The sequence below is a fragment of the Drosophila elegans genome, unplaced genomic scaffold, assembly GCF_018152505.1.
Source record: "Drosophila elegans isolate 14027-0461.03 unplaced genomic scaffold, ASM1815250v1 contig_149, whole genome shotgun sequence".
NCBI lineage: Eukaryota > Metazoa > Arthropoda > Insecta > Diptera > Drosophilidae > Drosophila > Drosophila elegans.
This window is the reverse complement of record NW_024545513.1, coordinates 10,425,999-10,444,593: the sequence shown is the minus strand read 5'-3', so window position 1 is coordinate 10,444,593 and position 18,595 is coordinate 10,425,999. Positions and strand designations below refer to the sequence as shown.

The following is an 18,595-nucleotide window of genomic DNA, read 5'->3' as shown; positions in this document are numbered from 1 at the left end:
TATATTATATTTATATTTAGTTTAGTGTAGTTATTTTAATCATCGTAATGTATTACTTCATTTAGTACAATGATTTTTGTTAAGCCTGCTATTTATTTTCATACTCTTTCGCATTTCGCCATTCATTTTTTTTTGTTTTCAACTTTTTCAATTTGGTTTTTTCTTTTAAAATTCGTCTAAATTACCTTGCGGTTTTTGGGATTTTCCATCTTCTCCGCTCTCCGTTCTACGATTTATTTCTCTTTTTTTATTAAGTTATGTTTAAGTTTAAGATTAGACGTATGATGATACAAAAAAAAAAACGTTACATTTTGTTCAACTACTTGTTTTACTTAAGCTTACACAATTAGTTTATTACGATTTTTTGGTTTTTCGATTTGCCCTCCTTTGGTTGTATGTATTGCACTGAATTTTAATCTATGTTTTCGATTTTATTTTTGGGTTCTTGGGGTCTTGGGGGTTAATGCCTCGTGCCCGATTTCGTAAGGGGTAACATTAAAACTTACGATCCTACAGAGAAGCAGCCATACATGCCGCACTCACATACTGATATAATCTGCGAATATACGCGTGTTTCGTTTTTCCCGATTATATGTACGTTTAGCCACCTCGCAACCCAAAGTTCCCACCTTCGTTCACACACTTAGCCCATATAGTTTTAGATATTCGCTTGATATTACTATTACATTTTTAATATTACAATTGCACAAAAAAAAATAAAAAAAAATCGTACGATTACATCCACTAAGTTTAGTATTGATTATATTTGCATGTCTATAAGTTGCATGTTTACTCCTTTCTTTCACTTTTGGTGTTCGACTTTGCCACTTAACTAAACTTAGACTGCGGGGATATTATGGGCTAATGGGGTACTACGTGGGCTATTAAGTAGTTGCGAACATCTCGTATTCCGTTTGCAAAAAATTGACCAGACATTAACACCAAACAAATGCCCTACATTTAAATTAAATTCTCATATATATATATATATTCATAAATATATATATATATATGTATAGTTATCTATAAGTTCTAGTTTTAGTATTTGATACAGACAAAAAAAAATTGCAATTTATAATCGAATTACACACTTATGTTTGGTTTTCCTTTCTTGGTTTTTATACAGAGTTGCTATCAACACACACGACGAAAGCGTCTAGGATCTAGGATGTGGAACAGTTTTAAGCACTAGATGGCTAGTTTTCTAGACCTAACAACTAGCATGGTTGGGTGACCTCGACCACCAGTATTTTTTTGTTTTGTTTTGTTTTGTTTTTAATTTTTATAGTCTGCCTTAAAGTCAGGCCTATGAATTAACCCCAGTGTTACCTTTCCTTGTTTTTCTCTCTTCTTTTTTTTTTTTTAAGTATTTACACTTGATTCGAGCCGTGGACGGGATGTGGCTCTGTGTGATGCGTAGCGGTCACCAGTGATGGCGCTCAGGGGCCTTAGATGGGCGTGGGCATCAGCTTGCCATAGTCCTGGTGCATTGTGGGCTTCACCGAGTTGTAGACAGGCCTTTCCGCATCCTCGGGCAGCGCATACACATCGGGTGGCACGCAGAGCGACTGCAGTTTCGAGATGTACGAGTCGAAGTGCTCGTGCGGATGCGGATGCGAATGCGGATGTCCGTGCGGATGGGCATGCGGATGGGCATAGCTGACGGGATGGTGCACCGTATAGGGATGATGGTGGTGCGGCGGCGGCGGCGGCGGCACTGGAGGCGGACCACTAAGGTTGCTCGAGTTGGCTCCCTGAAGCAGACCACTGGATCCCCCGTACATGCCACTCACGCCACTCACGGCTGCTGATCCACCCGCAGACGAGGGTGGCGGTGGTGGCGGCGGCAAGAGGGTGGAGTACGCGGCAGCATGCTCACCCCCACCCACCAGGGATCCACCGCCCGTGATCAACTGACCGCCACCGCACACCACATTGTCCAGGCCATGTTGACTCACCGACGATGCGGCTGCGGATGCGGATGCTGTGGAGGAACTGGCAGTGCCACCTGGAGGTGGTGGCGGTGGTGGCAGACGCACGTGCTCCAGCAGCGTGATCACATTGTTCCTCAGGCTCTCGTAGTAGTTGTTCAAATTGGCATTGGGTGGGGCACCACCATCGATGGGATTACTGCCAGAGCTCGGTGCCAAATTGCTGATCGAGTGGTTCAGATCGTTGGCATTGGTGGTGCTGCCGCCGCCAGAGTTGGTGTTGGTATTAGTGCTGCTACCATTGGGGGTGGCTCCTCCGCTGACCACTGTGGTGCCACCACTGGTGGAGCTGACACTAGCGAATGGCGATTGACCGCTGGGCGAGGCCAAAGCGACAGAGGAACGAGGAAGCTGCTGCTGCTGCTGCTGCTGCTGATGGCCGCTCAGTGGAGAAGCCTCCTAGGTAAAGCACACAAAATACAAAACACAAAATACAATATATGTATTTATATGGTTAGATGCTGAGTGGTTGGAGTGCGTTCGCTTGAAAGCACAGACGATGGTCACGAATATTGGTATTCAATTTACTCGATTGGGTGGGGTTTTTTGCCCGTGTACATAAACCCCTGCTCGTGTGCCACACATATGTGTATAGCAATTCCAATAAGAACGGGCCATCACACACAAAAGTGAACACGAAAAAAAAAAACAGGAATTGGGGTTGGGAAAATGTAAGAAAAAAAAAGAACATACGAATCCTGAACGAAGTCACACGAACACCGTGGGCAGAAAGAGACAGCTAGAGACGAGCGATACAAGCCAAAGAGATTGAGAGAGAGAGAGAGAGAGAGAGAGAGCGCTAGAGGAAGTGGGTTTTTCGGAGTTTTTGGAGCCTTGGGGCGCCCCCAAAAAACACAAAGGTTAATGCTGCGTCGACGTCGCTGCCGGCGCCTTTTTGTAGCACAGTTCTCTGGACTGGTTTTTTCTTCTTTCTTTCTTTATTTCATTCTTTCTTTTTTTGCGCCCCATTTCCCTGTTTTTAGGAGCAAATCGAATGGCGTCCTGCGATTTGTTGGCGCCTCGTTGGGTTTTTCGGGCTGCAACACCATGGCCTGCGCATGACCAGCACACACACGCCAAAGGGAGACTTGGATATGGATGTGGGTGTGGGTGTGTGGGTGTGGACGTGGGGTGTGCTTAGGGGTGTGCCACACCCCCTGCTCCTGTCGCCGATTCTGATTCGCCGCCCGATGCAGTGAGGATGCAACGTCACCGATTGGCTGACGTCAACAGGAGGTGGAGTGAAATGCACCGCATTTCGGGTGGATTCTTTACACAGAAATAAAGGACATAAAATATTAAAATGATTAATCCCTACATTCTAGGCTATTGAAATGTCTTGTAAGGGCTATTTATATGAGTCCAACTTAACTTAAATCAAAAAAAAAGTATAAATATAAAAACAGCTTCCAAAATAAACTCATTAACAATTAGGAACCTATTAGGCATACATATATTACTCATATAAATCTTTATTCTGTTCTCTGCATGCAAATATGAGTTTAGGCTTGGGAAAACAAGTAAAAAAAAAAAAAAAAAACAAAAAATTCCCAGGCAATTTAACGTCTGCGTCGGCGGCTGATAAAACTTTCTCGCTCTCGCGCGCCCTCGTTTTCGATTCAACTTTAGCATAAGTTTATTTCACTTTACTTAACTTTACTTTACTTTACTTTGTTTCACTTGTTGTTCATTGTTTTTTCGCCGAGTTTTAGAGAGACGTCCTTGAAAAGTGCCAAGACAAAACTCGCTCAGGTGACGACAGACCGAACTCAAAAACAACAAAAGCCATACTACGAAGGGGTAAAAAGAACTCCACTCAAAGTCTCGTTTGAGTCGAAAGTTTTGGAAAGGGGGCGGGGGCGGGGGCGGGGGACTAAGGGGGGTGCATAAGCAAAACTTTCAGTGTGACCATCGTCTGCAAAGTTCATGCGCTTAGCCTAGTGGGAAATGGACTTGGTCTCATAATTTGTTGCCGTCAACGAACCTGAGCCTACATACCCGATCGCTGGTGCTCAGCTGCGACTCCATGGCATTGATATCCGACTTTAGCCGCATCATTTGTGACTCCACACGGGCATTCTCCCGCTGAAGCTCCGAGATCTCGGCCTCCAACGTGTTTAGATCATCGCTGCCAGTGGCGCCCGAGGAGGAACCTCCTGCACCACCAGATGGATTTGGATTCTTTTCCGGTCCGCTGGTGTTGCTGCTGCTGCCGCTGGAGCTGTTGTTGCCGCCGCTGCCGCCGCCGATGCCAGTACTGCTGCCGCTGCTGCTACTGGTGACCCCGATCCCGACATTGAGGCCCAGTCCCACGCCGACACCGCTTCCCACGCCGCCCATGACAATGTCCAGACCGCTGCCGCCTGTTCCAAGTGAATGGTGAATGGTGAATGGGGAGAGGCTCGTTAGTGGGAGATCTATGGTCAGAATGCTGTTTTTTGTCTTTTCTCTTTTTGTGGATCTGTGGGAGCGATCGTCTGGCATTCCGCGGTTCGTCAATGTGCGCGTGTGCTAGCAACTCAATTGGCACTAGTGTGTGTTTGTGTATGTGTGGTGTGGTGTGGTGTGGTGTGGTGTGATGTGAGTGTGTGTTGAGTCACATTATGTGGAGGACATGGTGATTATCATTTAAGCCAGTTGCACCCGATGCAGCAGTATTTCATTAGGACATTATCGCATTGCATCGCTTACAACTAGGCATCTGTACATACATAGCTATTAAGGATTAACCACTCTAATATATGTACTTTAACACAGAAATTACTAGGGTTCAGAAATCACTTATAAAAGTATAGAGACCATTAGTCTTTTGGCTTCCAAATAGACACCTTTGTAAGAGATTTCAAAACTCTTGACATTTCTGAGGAATTAATCACAGCAGTCAACAGTTCGCAGTTAATAAATTAGGATTAAATGAATAGACATTAAATGAAGTGTAATAGATCATATGGACATTAGGGATAAATCAGGTGACTCGTATGTGTGCAAGGGTTCGCTGTGTGTGTGGTTGTGTGTATGTGTGAATGTGTGGGTGTAAGTTGGTGGCTTAGTGGGTTTTAATCATCTTATCTTCTGGCTTACCTTGATCGACAATCGACAGACTCCCTGGCAATTTTGTATGTACATTTTTGTATTTTTGGATTCTCTGATTTGTGTGAGTTGTAGGTATGACATTTTGTGGTCTGTTCGCATTGCTGTCTTTCTTTCTGTTTTACATACAGACACATATATAATTGTTTTTTTTTTCTAGAGATTCTGTATTGTATTTGCTTTTATTATTAATTTTTGTTTTTCAGCTGCATTTGGATTTTCATTGCATTTATTTTTGGTTGCTGGTTGTGGTTTCAGTTTCAGTTTCAGTTTCGATACGGACTGTTTTGACTGCGAGATTCAGTGGTTTCGTTTTTTATTTACAGTAGATACTCGGCACCGATACAAAACGTTGCGTAATCTAAAAGAAAACGTCAACAAAAACGACATGAAACGAAACGAAAAGAAGAAACACAGAATTAAATTAGAATTAAAACTAGGAATTTAACTGTTTCTTTCTCTTTTGATCAGCTTCTTTGTTGCTTTTGCTTTTGCTTTGTTTCTCTTGTTCGTAGCATACACACAAACACGCACACACACATACACATATGCAATTGTGGGTGTGTGTGTGTGTGTGTTTTCGGATATTAACGGGTTCTTGTTATGTACCGGGTTTTTTTTTGGTAGGATTTTCAGAGGATATTTCGAGTGAGTGGTTGGTTTTCGATGGGGAATTGGTGTTGTTGGAGGTCGAGGGATTATTCGAAGGATTTCGAAACTTTCGAAACGAAAATTTGCTAGATTTGTTTTTGAAATTCTTTTTGTGTTGCATTTTCCGAAACCAAAACCAAAAATAAAGTTATTTCTTGTTGAATATTTGTTCTTTTTTTCTTTTTCATTTTTTTTTATGCTTTCTATTTTTCGTTTGACTTTAGCACACGCACACAAAATTCCAACCGAAAATGTTCAAGACAAAAAGCGAGCAACAACAGAGAAGAGGAATACTATTTTTTTTTTTTTTTTTTTTTTCAAATTTTGTTAAATGTAATTGTTTCTTCTTCTTTGTGTGTTGCTAGCTCCATATCAAGGCCATTATAACCCAACCCCTTTTTCGATCTAGGAGGGATATGGTATATTAGCCTTGGGCCCAGTTCATAACAGAAAAATACACGCAAGAGAGAGACAGCGAGAGAGAAGGAGAGCGAGATGAAGCGTCTGAGATCGGGGTCACTCACCTGTATAACCCTTGGGATAGACCATGGTGACCTCATCGAACTTCGGCTTCTTGATGCCCTGGCTGCCCACCGTGGTGCAGGCTATAGAAAACGTGTGAAAAAAGGGAGAAACAAGTGGAATTCTTTGTTTATTTATTCATTAAAGATCAATTGTTATTACACATCTTTAAATTTAATTTTATTTACTTTTTACTTATACTTTAAAAACATTTGTTTGTACTTAATTTAGAATTATTTGTATGTGACTTGTTGGCATTCGAATTTGGTAAAGTGTAATACATATAAAATGGGGCCACAGAAATTACTAAAAGTATGCATAAAATAAAGTTTGTCGTCTTTCGGAATGAAACACACTGACTTTTGGACTCAAAATACTTTGCTGCCTACTTTTAGGTACTTTTTAAAGCAATTTCGAAGCCACACTGATGAAAATTAAATGATGTATTTAAAGATGTAGCTTAAAAATCCAGTCAAAAGTGTTGGTTTTCTCCGAACAATCTGTACTTACCATCGAACTTCATGGCCGTGGCAGCTGCCACTGCGGCCTTGTGCTGCTCTACAGTGCCGCCGGCTTCCAGAACTCGCATCTTGTTGCGATTGGCAATCGGGCAGCCCGAAGCGCTGAAGGAGGAGGAATATAATGATATGATGCCAATCAACCAGCCACTAAATCCCTGGCACTCACCTTCTGTGGGAGAGGAACTTGCCGGTGGAGTGGCCGGAACCATCGCAGCCCGGAATGGGACATCGGAGGGGCTCGGAGTCCTGGCCGTCGCGCGGCTTGCTCTTCGGCTTGTTGGCCCTGGGACAGCCGGATAGGCTGCGATGGGAGGAGTAGTTCCCGGTCACGTGGCCGGAGCCATCGCATCCGGGCGTGGGGCACTTCAGCTCCTGCGAGTGCGATTGCAGATGGTTGCGGTCCGAGCGCGAGCAGCCCGTCAATCTGGAGGTCGAAAGGAGGGGATTAGTGAAGTGACCCAAACGCACTCCGGGGTCACAAGAAACAGGCCAAGTGGTCGTGGCCAGATAAGAAAACATCTCCTCCATATGTCTGTGTCTGTCCGTGCTAAGGCCTTCGACTTTCGACTTGAAACTTTCGGTTTTAAAGTTTCATTTAATCACACGGCGAGTCAGACGATGAGGATTTTTTACGACCGCTCTGCGGCCACTTTCAGTCGTAATCATAAATATTAAAGTCACTCGACCCTGGGCTTTTAGCGACTCAAGACTCAAGAAAACTACTAAATTTGGTCTGACAACTGTCATTGTGAGTGGGTTTTAAAGTAGTCAACGTTATTGTTTAAAATTTTAAACCTTCATCTAAATATGTTAACTATTTGTTTAATTTTAAGGTTTTAAAATTGAGATTTATAAATATTAAACATGTGGCTTATTTTCGTATACTGTTGAGCTGCATAATTATTCAGTTAACTCGTCACATTAAGGGTTCGAACTAAGTTGAATGCGTTGGTCAGGTGTGGCTGAAACACTTTTCCACTGACAGAGATGGATTGCGGAGAGAAACCGAAGTCCATAACAGAGATGGATGGATGGACAGTGTTTGGCCAATTATTATATGAATCATTAACCACATCGGGTGGACCGGAGGGGTAAGGGTGAGCGGAGGACTCGACTTACCCGTCCTTGGACTTGTCATGCTGCGGGATGTGCTGAGGCGGTGGCATCGAGTAGCAGGTGGCCGGACTGGGCGAGTATCCGCCGGAAACGGGCGTGGGATAGCCACCGGGACCGACGGCCGTGGCGTACGGATTGCTGCATTGGTACGCAGCCGGACCGTAGCCGTGGTATCCGGCTGGCGGATAGTCCGACTGCACCACCATCCCGTAACCGGGGTGCGGTGAGTAACCTGCAAGGATAATAATGGTTAAAGGGTTCCAAATTGAGCATCGTTTGTGTTGAAAGAAATATGAATGGTTAGCCAAAAATAACAATTTATTTTTATATTTTTTTTAAGCATCAAATAAATAGAAGTAGCTCAACTTACCGCTGGGATCCCGATACGTTTCGATATAGTGAGAGCCACCGCTATCCGGCGTGGACTCGCGGCTATAGGGTCGCGGACCGCTGATGTGTCCCACCAGGCCGAAGCCCAGCGGTCTTGGAGGTCCGCTGAAGTCCACTGGTTCCATTTGTGGCGATCGCGGTGGTCCGCCGTTGCCCGGACCCAGAGGTCCTGTCGCTCCACTCACGAAACCCTGGGCATGACCCACCACCAGGCCATCGGCGCCGTACTGTGGACTCGTAATAATGCTGCGGAGGTGGAGGTCAAAGGTTAAAATTATCATAAATGACCCTTAAATGGTAGTAATATTTGCAATATACACAGAAAACAAATACGTTTCATTTGTTACCATTAAATAATGTAATTGATCAAAACGAGTATGATTTCTTAGACATTTTTTTTCTGTGTATGGAAGGGAAAATATTTAGACCCACATACATGTATGGTTACACTGGTTGAAAAATTAAACAGTAAAGTGGCTATTGAGTTCAAAATTGTATATATCATATTTAATTCACATATAAAATCATAATGTTAAATATATAGCATAATAAATTGCGTGATTTAAAGATAAAAATTAATGTGCAAAATATATGTTTCCAAATTGGGTTCATTTTGATTGAAAAGTATTAAATGATTTCAATTTAACTAACAATTACATATAATAAAATCTATTCCGAAATGGAATATTTAAAGAAACGTAAGATTTTCATGTTAAAAATAATAAAAAATCAAAGCAAAAACTACTTAAATAGAGTATCAACTAATTGGACTTGCTACTTGATTGGTTATCCAAGATATTTCAACTAACCTGTGGGGTAACCGGGTGACGCTGAGGTCCAACGTCTGGCCCTGGGGACTTGGAACCTGGGGACTGGCTATGTTTGGACTGGCTCCTGGCTGCGGACTGCCGTTGCCCATGCGCTGGGCGGTGTACTGGTTGTGCGAGGCTGGCGAGTTGAAACCGTGCGGACTGCTGCTGGTGACCGAGGTGGAACCGCTCAGGTCCACCGCCGGCACACCGCTGCCACCCACATTTGGTGCGGGCGAGCTGCTCTGTTTGCCGTGCTGCTGCTGTTGCTGTTGCTGCTGCTGCTGTTGCTGCTGTTGCTGCTGGTGGTGTTGCTGTTGCTGTTGCTGCTGCTGCTGCTGTTGCTGCTGATTCTGGTAGGCGGCCGCAGCAGCTGCGGCCTGAGCGGCGGCCATCTTGACCGACAAATTGATGGCCGAGAAGCCAGGTGGCAGTGGTCCCATCGTGGGATCATAGTGGTACATGGGCCGCGGATACAGGGGCTGTCCGCCGTTGGCCAGCTCCTCGTGTTCCGCCTTGGCGGCCAGCATGAGCTGCTGCTCCTGCAGATACTTCTGCTGCTGGGCCTGCATTTCGTCGGTGGTTTGCGGCAGATAGTGATAGGCGGCGGCTGCCGAGGCCGCCGTTGCGGCTGTGGCCGCCGCTGACCTTTGACCCCCGCCGTTGCTGGGACAACAGACGCCGCTGGGGTCGTACCGCTCGAAGCCCGCTCCGCTGGCCACGGCCGCTGCACTCACCGCATCGACTGCGAACGCTGGCGAGCTGAGGGAACTCAGCGAGACGGGCGGATGCGGGTGCCCGGGATGCGGATGCGGATGCGGATGTCCGGGGTGCGCTTCATAGGCGCTTCTCGCCGTCCCCGGTGACAATTCCCCGCCGTTGGGCGCCATTAGTTCGCCACTCGGACCGACGCTCACATGACTTTGGGCATAGCGCATCTGTTCGTATTGCTGCTGCCGCTCGTCGGCCTGTTGCTGCTGCTGCTGTTGCTGCTGCTGCTGTTGCTGCTGCTGCTGCTGCTGCTGGTGCTCGGAGTGATAGGTGGCTGAAGGATCGGGCACATCATTACCCTCGATGAAGGGTCCTCTCTGCTGGTGCAGCGTATGTTGCTGCTGCTGTTGCTGCTGCTGTTGCTGCTGCTGCTGCTGTTGCTGCTGTTGCTGCTGCTGTTGCTGCTGGTGGTGGCCGTGGGGATTGAGATGCGGCTGGTGCGGCGGACTCTGCAGCCCGACAAAGCGACTCAAGTGGGGGGCATGCAGGTTGTTCTCCCCATTTGCACTTCCGCCGGTCACGTTCGCCGATCCGGAACGCGGCGCTTGGGCGGATCCCGCCGAGGATGGAGCGGCGGGGGCGGGCGCGGCCGCATCCCCCGACAGATACGAGTGCATGGGACTCTTATTATACTCCGATTTGATGCTGGCGACGGGACTGTACTCCGATTTGATAATCGGCATCGTCGCTGGCGTTGCTGTTGTGCTGTTGCTGCTGTTGCTGTTGTTGTTGTTGTTGTTGTTGTTGATGCAGCTACTGTTGTTATTGTTGAGATAGTGGTTGGAGGCCAACTTCAGTTTTTCGAGCGGATGCAGCTCCTTCTCATTTTTGTCCAGATCTCCGGCTAGATGGGTGCGAGAAAAGCAGACCAAGACATGGAGCGATAGAACAAAGATCGGGGTTGCGGTGAAAGGTTCAAGGTTAAAGGTTAAAGGTTAAAGGTTAACGATTAACGGTGACAGTTGAAAGATGAAAGTGAGTTTTCGGAAAAAGGGTTCGTTTTAATCCTATATGATTCAGACACACAGTCGGCTGACTTTGAGTTGGGGCCAAAGTGGTTGGTTCACCTGCTGTTGCTGCTAGTGCTGCTGCTCCCAGACGGCGACTGGCCGATCCTGATCCGCCGGAGGATCGCCTCAGGGCCCTTGGACAGCCGGAGAGGCTGCGGTGCACGCTGCGATGCGGCTGCACGTGGCCACGACCATTGCACCCGGGCGTGGGGCATTTCAGGATCTGCTCGTGCAGAGCCAGCACTGCAAGTGCATGGGAATTGGCATTGGTTCACAAATTCACAAATTCACAAATTCACAGCGGAGACTTCACGACTACAACAACAAGGCATTCCACAGACAGGGACAGAGAAACAGAGAATTGAAGGGAAAACAGTGAAGAGACAGCGATCCTCTAGCAGGTCAAGTCACAAAAAAACACTTCAGTCAGTAGAAGATCTCGTAGAGGCAATCCATCTCAGTAGCTAGTGACAAACTACATGCAATTTTACAACAGAATATGAAAACAGTTTAAACTAGGAATGGTCCAGAAGCAATTTGTATAGAGGATTTGCTGGATAGAAGAACAGAGACTACTATACCATTTCTTATAAAGTAATTCAATCTCGATATGTGTCATGAATTAAAAATAAGTTAAAAAATGTACTAAAAATTATACAAACAAGGTTCTATAGAAGAGGAAGAGAAGTAGTACTTAATAACGAATAACGAACAATAGAGAACGAAGACCTAAGAAGGGAGTGTCTAATAATAACAAATAATAAGAATTACAGATAATAGAAACAAGTTATACAGAATCTAAAAAGAAGAAGTGGATAGCCCGTATATTCACATCAAACAGTTATACTCAAGAATTCGCTATGAGAAACAAAGACAGAGACAGAGGCAAGTAGAAAGAAGAGGAGACAGATTGACAGTTAGAGTGAGAGACGAAGAGTCCAAGATAGAGAGAGAGTGAAAGAGAGAGATATAGAGAGTGTCATAGAAAGAGATAGAGCGACTACACTGGCATACATGGGCATGCGAAATTGAATTCTTGTGGAACTTACATTCTGTGGTGACCTTATCGCGCTTCGGACAACCAGACAAACTGTCAATGGCAGATCGAGAAAAATATATAGAGAAATGAGATTGTTTTGTTGTGTGAGAAGAGGAGACGCTTCTCGCAGGGGATCTACAATATATGTATGTATATGGCTGATGGGTGTACCTGCGATGGTGCGAATACAATCCGGTGACATGTCCTTGGCCCGTACAATGCGGCGTGGGGCATTTGGCGCCATCTACAATTAACCAATTAACAGAAAAACTTAAATTCAACGAAGAGCGAGCGAATGGGGCGGGTGGAGTGAGTGCATGGCTGGGTGAATAATTTCTAATTAATTATATGGCAGGCGACAGCGAGAGACAAGTTGACGTAGAACGTAGAATGTGGAACGTGGAACCCCCCACCCCCATTCCATGGAAAAACCTCAAAAAAACAGCAGTAGCAGCAACAGCAGGCAATTCTTTTACCCTAAATAATTAATTAAAATTTGATGGAAAACAGCTTTGCATTATTTACTTTAAAAAGCTCACGCACATACACACAACATACACACAACCCACACACAGCTCACACACATGACAGTCAGCCGAAGGGGAAGGGCAGGAAAGGCAGGAAGGGCAGAAAGGGGGAAGGGGTTTCGAGACAGCTTCAAAAATCAAACCCAACCATATAAGCATACCCCAAAGACTTGGTCGCCTTCTAAGCGCAACTCCTCGAAGATAAAATGCCGGGGCCCATGATATTTTCCTCCTGATATGTACTATATGACGTGCGTGACATGGGAGGGTTGGTTAATGAAATATTTTTCGAAATATTTCACTGCCGTGTTTTTGTCTATTACGTGGACGGGCAAAATGTCAAACTGCAGCAGCCGGAGAGAGAACCCAAGTAACGGTAACGGTAAAGGTAAAGGTAAAGGTAAAGTAAAAGGACCGACTTCTCTCTAATTAGAATTTAATTAAAATAAAGCCAACGTGGGCTTGGGGGTTCTAAAGTGTTTGTGCATTAGAATTTTCCGAGTGCGGGTGGTGTGGTGTGGTGTGTTGTGTTGTGTTGTGCTGGCACATCAGCCAAAAAAGACAACACAAAAAATAAGAGAAAACTAAAGATTGTGTGGAGTCTGGAGAGCATAAACACTCACACACTCACACACACACATACACACAAAGGGTTAAGCCTAATAAGCCACATTAGCAAAGAGGCTAAAACAATAACAATATGGCTTGCCGCACGCTAATGACTTATTACGTATACGCAGCGTATAGAGTTTTGGAGTCCTTTCTTCCGTCAACTATTTAAAAAGTCATTCAAATTATATGAATACCACACACATAGGCAGACATACACACACGCAAGCAAAGAGCTTCTGGCTGAGCATATTAATGCCAAAACATAATGACAAAATAAATATGCAAAAGTGGTTTTTGAAGGAAAACGTGCTCATAATGCTTTATATCTAATCATGCCACACCCACTTACACATCGTTGTCTGTGAAAATTGTGGAAATTACAGTACAGCGAAATTAGTAGATGGCAAAGCTCAAGGCTCAGGCACTCAACCAAAAGATGTCTGTGTCTCCGTCTCCGTCTCCGTTTTCGTCCGTGTGCCTCAGTTTTGTGTGTGGCATAAAGGGTTTACAAGCCATTAGTTGTTGTGCGCTCATGCCCCTGTTCCTGCCCCATCCCCAACCCCAAACCCAATGGCAACCCCAACTTCAACCAAAAATACAAACCCCCATCCCTTAGCGATCCCATTTTCATAACGACAAAATCGCTTAATGTCTTTTTGGCTGCTGAATGAGCTGCAAAAAGGGTTTTATTTTTAGATATGTGGGTTCACGGAGCGGGGGACTGTGCAAATAATAATAACAATAAAAGCCAGTGTTATAATAATCGTCATAAATTGAGTGTCTCTCTCTGTCTCATTTTTTAGGGAACGGGGGTCAGTGATCATCTATACACAAGAATATACACCATTCATACACACACTCTCTCTCTCTCTCTCTCTCTCTCTGTCTCTCCCTCTCTGTCTCTGTCTCCCTAAAGGGGAATTAGTGGGTTGGTTGTTTGGGTGGGGGGTGGTGGGTCATTGGGGACAGGGGACTTTGTTCTGATTTTGCCAATTGAAGCGGTAAACTCAATGCAACAAGAAGTCTCGCACATCAGCCGATCGTTCAGTCGAACCGGAAACGGAAACCCAACCGAACCACATCAAATCGCTGGTGAATTAGCTGCTTAACACTGCACTGCACTGCACTGAACTGCACTGCACTGTACTGTACTGTACTGTACTTTACTGTACTGCATCCATAAAAAATTGCCTTGGAACTGTTAGAACCCTGCTTACATTGCTGTTTACAGAACCGTTTGTTGGTATTCTTCATTTTGAAATTTATTTACTATATGTTTACGGATCATAAAAAGTGCGAAAAAGCAGTGTTTGTCGGTGGATTGTTGTACATTTTTTTTATAGCACTTTTTATAACTATTACAAAACTATTTCATGGCTAATAGCACATTTTTAGCACTTTTAACAGTGGCTCTTAATACTTTTTACAGCACTGCTTGCAGCTTTTCACAGTAGTGTGTTTTAAACACTGTTCAAGGTGCAACATTGTATGGCTTACATTAAGTAAGTATTTTAGTATTGATCATAGCGAGTCAGTGTGATATTAACGGCACTTTTTCAACGAATCACAGTAGTGTTAATAAGTACTGCATACACCAAAACGCAGTTCTGTTGACAGCAATGCTTTAGCCTGATAAACGGATTCCATTTCTTTTTTTGTATGTTAGCAAAATCACAGCACATGTACAGTTTTTCCAGCGATACACAGCGAAGCGCAACCAACTCATCATCATAATTATCACAATCAACTTTTGGGGAAAACGAAAACCACTCTTTCTTTCTTTTCGTGACTATTGGGGACCACTTACCGCGATTCTGGCTGCCCGGCGAGTAACTGGGCGCCGGTGTCGATGGAGTCGAGGATCCTGCTGCCGGACTGTTGGCCGCTGTCGAGGGGGGCGTGGCCACCAGTGGTACGCCCACAACGCCCTCACGCGATGCAATGTCCTGCATGACGGACGCGGCCCGACTTCCAATGCCCGCGGGCTGAAGGATCGTATACTGTTTGCCATCGGCCATGGGTTCCTTGGGCCGCTGTTGTTGCTGTTGTTGTTGCTGTTGTTGTTGTTGCTGCTGCTTTTCGCCCAATTGGCTGGCAATATCGAAGGTGGTACTATTGAGTTGTTGTTGCTGTTGCTGTTGACTGGCAGCGGCGGCAGCGGCATAGCCATAATAGGCCAATCCGGCAGCCGATTCCGCTGCAGCGGCCGCATTATAGGCACTATAATGGGCATGAGCGGCGGCCACATAGACGGAATTCCGTTTGATGATGTCAATGGGCGGCTTGAAGGCCGACGCAGCCTGGGCATACAGGCCCGGGGTCGAGGAGGCGGTGTCCTCCAGCTCGTGGTCATCCAGCTGGTCATCGGGCGACTTCTTGCAGCCGCTGCCAGTGGTAATACTGGCATTCAGGCGCGCCTGGTCGTTCTCCTTTTGTCTGTGGAAACGTGAGAAGAGCGTGGAGGGATTGGTGGGATTGGGTGCTGGGCTCTGGTCGATGGCATGCCCGCCGAGGGTCACATACTTTTGCTTCTCCTCGAAGAGATTCTGGAAGGGCGGTGGATTCTCGTCCTGTTCCTGCAGCCGATAGAGATTGCCGCGCGAATCCGATGGCCAACTGCCCGAGAGACTCTTCAAGGCGGCCTGTGTCTCACGGATCAATGTCTCATCGTCCTGGTCCGCATCCGTGTTGCCTTTGCTCAGGGGCGTGGCCGTGGGCGTCGCCGTGGGCGTGTGCGTGGGCAGCAGGGTACCGCAGGTAGGACTCTCCGGACTATCGGCAATATGCCCCTGTTTACGTTTCTTCTGCGGCAAGTTGTTGTTGTTATTATTGTTATTCGTATTGTTATTATTATTGTTGTTATTGTTGTTGTTGTTGTTGTGGCTGCTCAGAGTGGAGTCCTCGTCGCGACTGCAACGCTTGCGTCGCTTGACGGAGGTCTCGTGATCAGTGCCACTCCCATTGTGGCCGCCATTGTTCTCGGACAAGGGCGTGTCCTTGGTGAGGGGCCGCTTGGAAAGCGCCATTTTGCCAGTGGCTTTTCCAAATTTTATCTCAGTTCCGCTGATCAGGTGAGAAGTCGAAATGAAATGTAAGTTTTTTTTGCTCGATTGTTTGTGTGGATACTGCAACATCATCATTAATCAGTGTGCAGCCTCAGCAGCCGAAATCCAATCGCGAGATGTTTGCCCACCAGACTAAACAAAATCGAAACCAAACCTTATAATAATAATAATATCATCGCAGGTTTGTTTTGAAACAAAGCGCTTGGGCAAACGATTATTTGTTTGACCAAATCTAAACTTATACCGTGGGAATTTTAAATCATTTTCTCGAAGTCTTGAAAATACATGATAATCTAGGGAAAAAACGTTTTTTAATCGTTTCTTGTATAAAGGCTATCTAATTATAAATATATAATTATTATGAAGACTGAACGAGCAAAAGAGCTAAGGAAAAATGTCTGTGATAGTAAAAAAAATCTATTATCAATCTCATTTTAATAACAATTTTCTAAAAATGTTGTTCCAAAAAATTGTTTTGGGAATCATTATAAATAAATAATTAAAAAAACTTATTTGGAATGCCTAACAATTATTAATAGAGTGTCAGAGGGTTAATGGATTGTTGTTACTACAAAGTTTGTTACTGTTCAGAATGGTAATAACTTTGTTATGGCCTGTTCTTGTTTTCGTTCAGTTTTATGGTACCATAAACTATAAATCAAGCAATTAAATGACAATAAGAACTACAGTTTTGTGACACCTTAACTAGTAGCGTAGTAAAGTTAGCTTAAATCTTTAGAGAGTAATGAATATTTATATGTATATAGTTTATGAAAAATATATATATCAAAACAGAAGATAAAAATAGTCGCAATAATATAAATATAGCATTTCCCGCTGCAAAACTTACACAATCTAAAATCACCTATGCATATGGATAAAATATGATCCTCAGTAAATGGATAGCTACGAGTTTTGCCCCACTTTGCTAACGATCCCTTGGAAAAGCTTGGCAATTCGGTCTAAATGCATGATGGATGATTAACGATTCTCGATTTGCATTAGCTTAATTTTCAATTTTGTTTGTCAATTTATCAATGTGATTATTCTTGTTGCATTGAATTTCTTTTACTTGTTTTCTATTATTTCGGTTTCCTATTTTGGTTTTAACACATTTATTTGTTTCTCTCGTTCTTGTTGGTTTTTCTATATACATTTCTATATATTTTGCATTTTGTTTTCAATTTTTGCCTTCACAGGGGCTGGGGGCGGGTCTGGGTGAGGATCAGCATGGTATATACAATATATATATATATATATAGACTGTCAGTATTCAGTTCGATACAAATAATTGCAAGATCTAGTGAGGATATTACAAGAGTCAAATACTTATATGTGAACTTTACCTATTTGCTGAATTCAGTTTCTGTTTCTGTTTCGATTTTGTTTTCGTTTTGGTTGTCTTAGCGATTTTGATTTTGATTTCGATTTCGATTTCCTTTTCAATTTGTTTGTATTTAAACACTCTGCACTTTATTTGTGAGCCATACTTTCGAGGCATTTGTTTGTTTTGTTTCATTAACGATGCGGCTGCTTGCTGATTATGCTGATGTTGTGATTTGTTATTCCACACAAACACTCCGATTTATTTATATATATAGATATAGATCGTCACCAACACAAAAAAATAAGCCAAACTAAAACTGAGTAAACAGTAACAAAAAACAAAAAACAAACATTGCAACTCACTTTTTGTCAACGCGACGACGGCGAAAGAATGTTTAGAGTTATGGTAAAACTTAGCCGGCTTATGAGGCGTATACTTGATGTCAATTAGACCACTCACTTTTTGTTAACATATTTTTGTTTATTATACATTTGTGTTTTTCTTTTTGCATTGCATTGCACTGGGTTTTCGTATTGGTTTTTGTTTTTGATTTTTGGATTTTTTTGTTGTTCTGTTGTTTTTTTGTTTTTTTTTTTGTTTTTAAAGTGGGGAGGTTTCGCGGCGGCGGCGGTGGCGGCGAAGTTTCTTTTAGTTTGTGGCGCTGCCGAACAAAAACTTTTACACTTTTATGCGGAGCTCTGGAAAAAGTTTGTGTCCGTCTTCAGAAAGTTTTTGGGATCTCCGGGCCTGACCATGTGCCCATGAATCTGTGTGCCCACTCTATATATCTATGGCAATCGCAATCGCTGCAATAAAAGTCTGGCGTCGCAGCGAGGCGGCGGTGAAGTCCGGACGTCCAAAACCCGACTGCTCGATGCGTTTGGGGTAATAAAATTTTACATCGTCGCCGTTCTTCAGTCGCTGTCGACGTCGACGCACGTTTTCCGAACTGCCCCCAAAAAGCAAACAAAAAACGAATGGGGAAAACCCTCGTTCGGCTTTTCCTATCGATGAAGTGGGGAAGATTGTCGGGTGGTCGGGCGGTCGGGTGGCTGTTCCTTTCTAGCCTGTTCCGTTCTCGACCGATTTTCCAGGCGGAACGTGTGCGTCTCTACCTGTTCTAAGTTCGCTGCCAACTGACAGTTTTCCAAAGT

The 18,595-nt window shown here is 44.4% G+C and overlaps 1 protein-coding gene across 9 annotated transcripts; it reads right to left on the bottom strand.

Annotated features, from left to right (window-relative positions):
* Nucleotides 1-11: 11 nt before the first annotated feature.
* Nucleotides 12-17,977, bottom strand: LOC108136521 (alpha-protein kinase 1). 9 transcript variants are annotated; one of them, XM_017257788.2, is made up of 13 exons: nucleotides 17,804-17,977; nucleotides 14,857-16,112; nucleotides 12,082-12,154; nucleotides 11,921-11,961; nucleotides 10,929-11,114; nucleotides 9,091-10,705; nucleotides 8,262-8,527; nucleotides 7,895-8,123; nucleotides 6,942-7,199; nucleotides 6,765-6,877; nucleotides 6,257-6,337; nucleotides 3,990-4,354; nucleotides 12-2,390 (listed from the first exon to the last, which is right to left on the bottom strand). In XM_017257788.2, the coding sequence occupies exons 2-13, from the start codon at nucleotides 16,073-16,075 to the stop codon at nucleotides 1,449-1,451; spliced, it is 5,388 nt and encodes a 1,795-aa protein (XP_017113277.1). In that variant the 5' UTR covers nucleotides 16,076-16,112; nucleotides 17,804-17,977; the 3' UTR covers nucleotides 12-1,448. The 9 variants fall into 9 exon arrangements, with proteins under 9 accessions (XP_017113277.1, XP_017113276.1, XP_017113275.1 ...); XM_017257787.2 differs by having other exon boundaries at nucleotides 11,921-12,154; nucleotides 14,857-15,485; nucleotides 15,573-16,112; XM_017257786.2 differs by having other exon boundaries at nucleotides 11,921-12,154.
* Nucleotides 17,978-18,595: the final 618 nt, after the last annotated feature.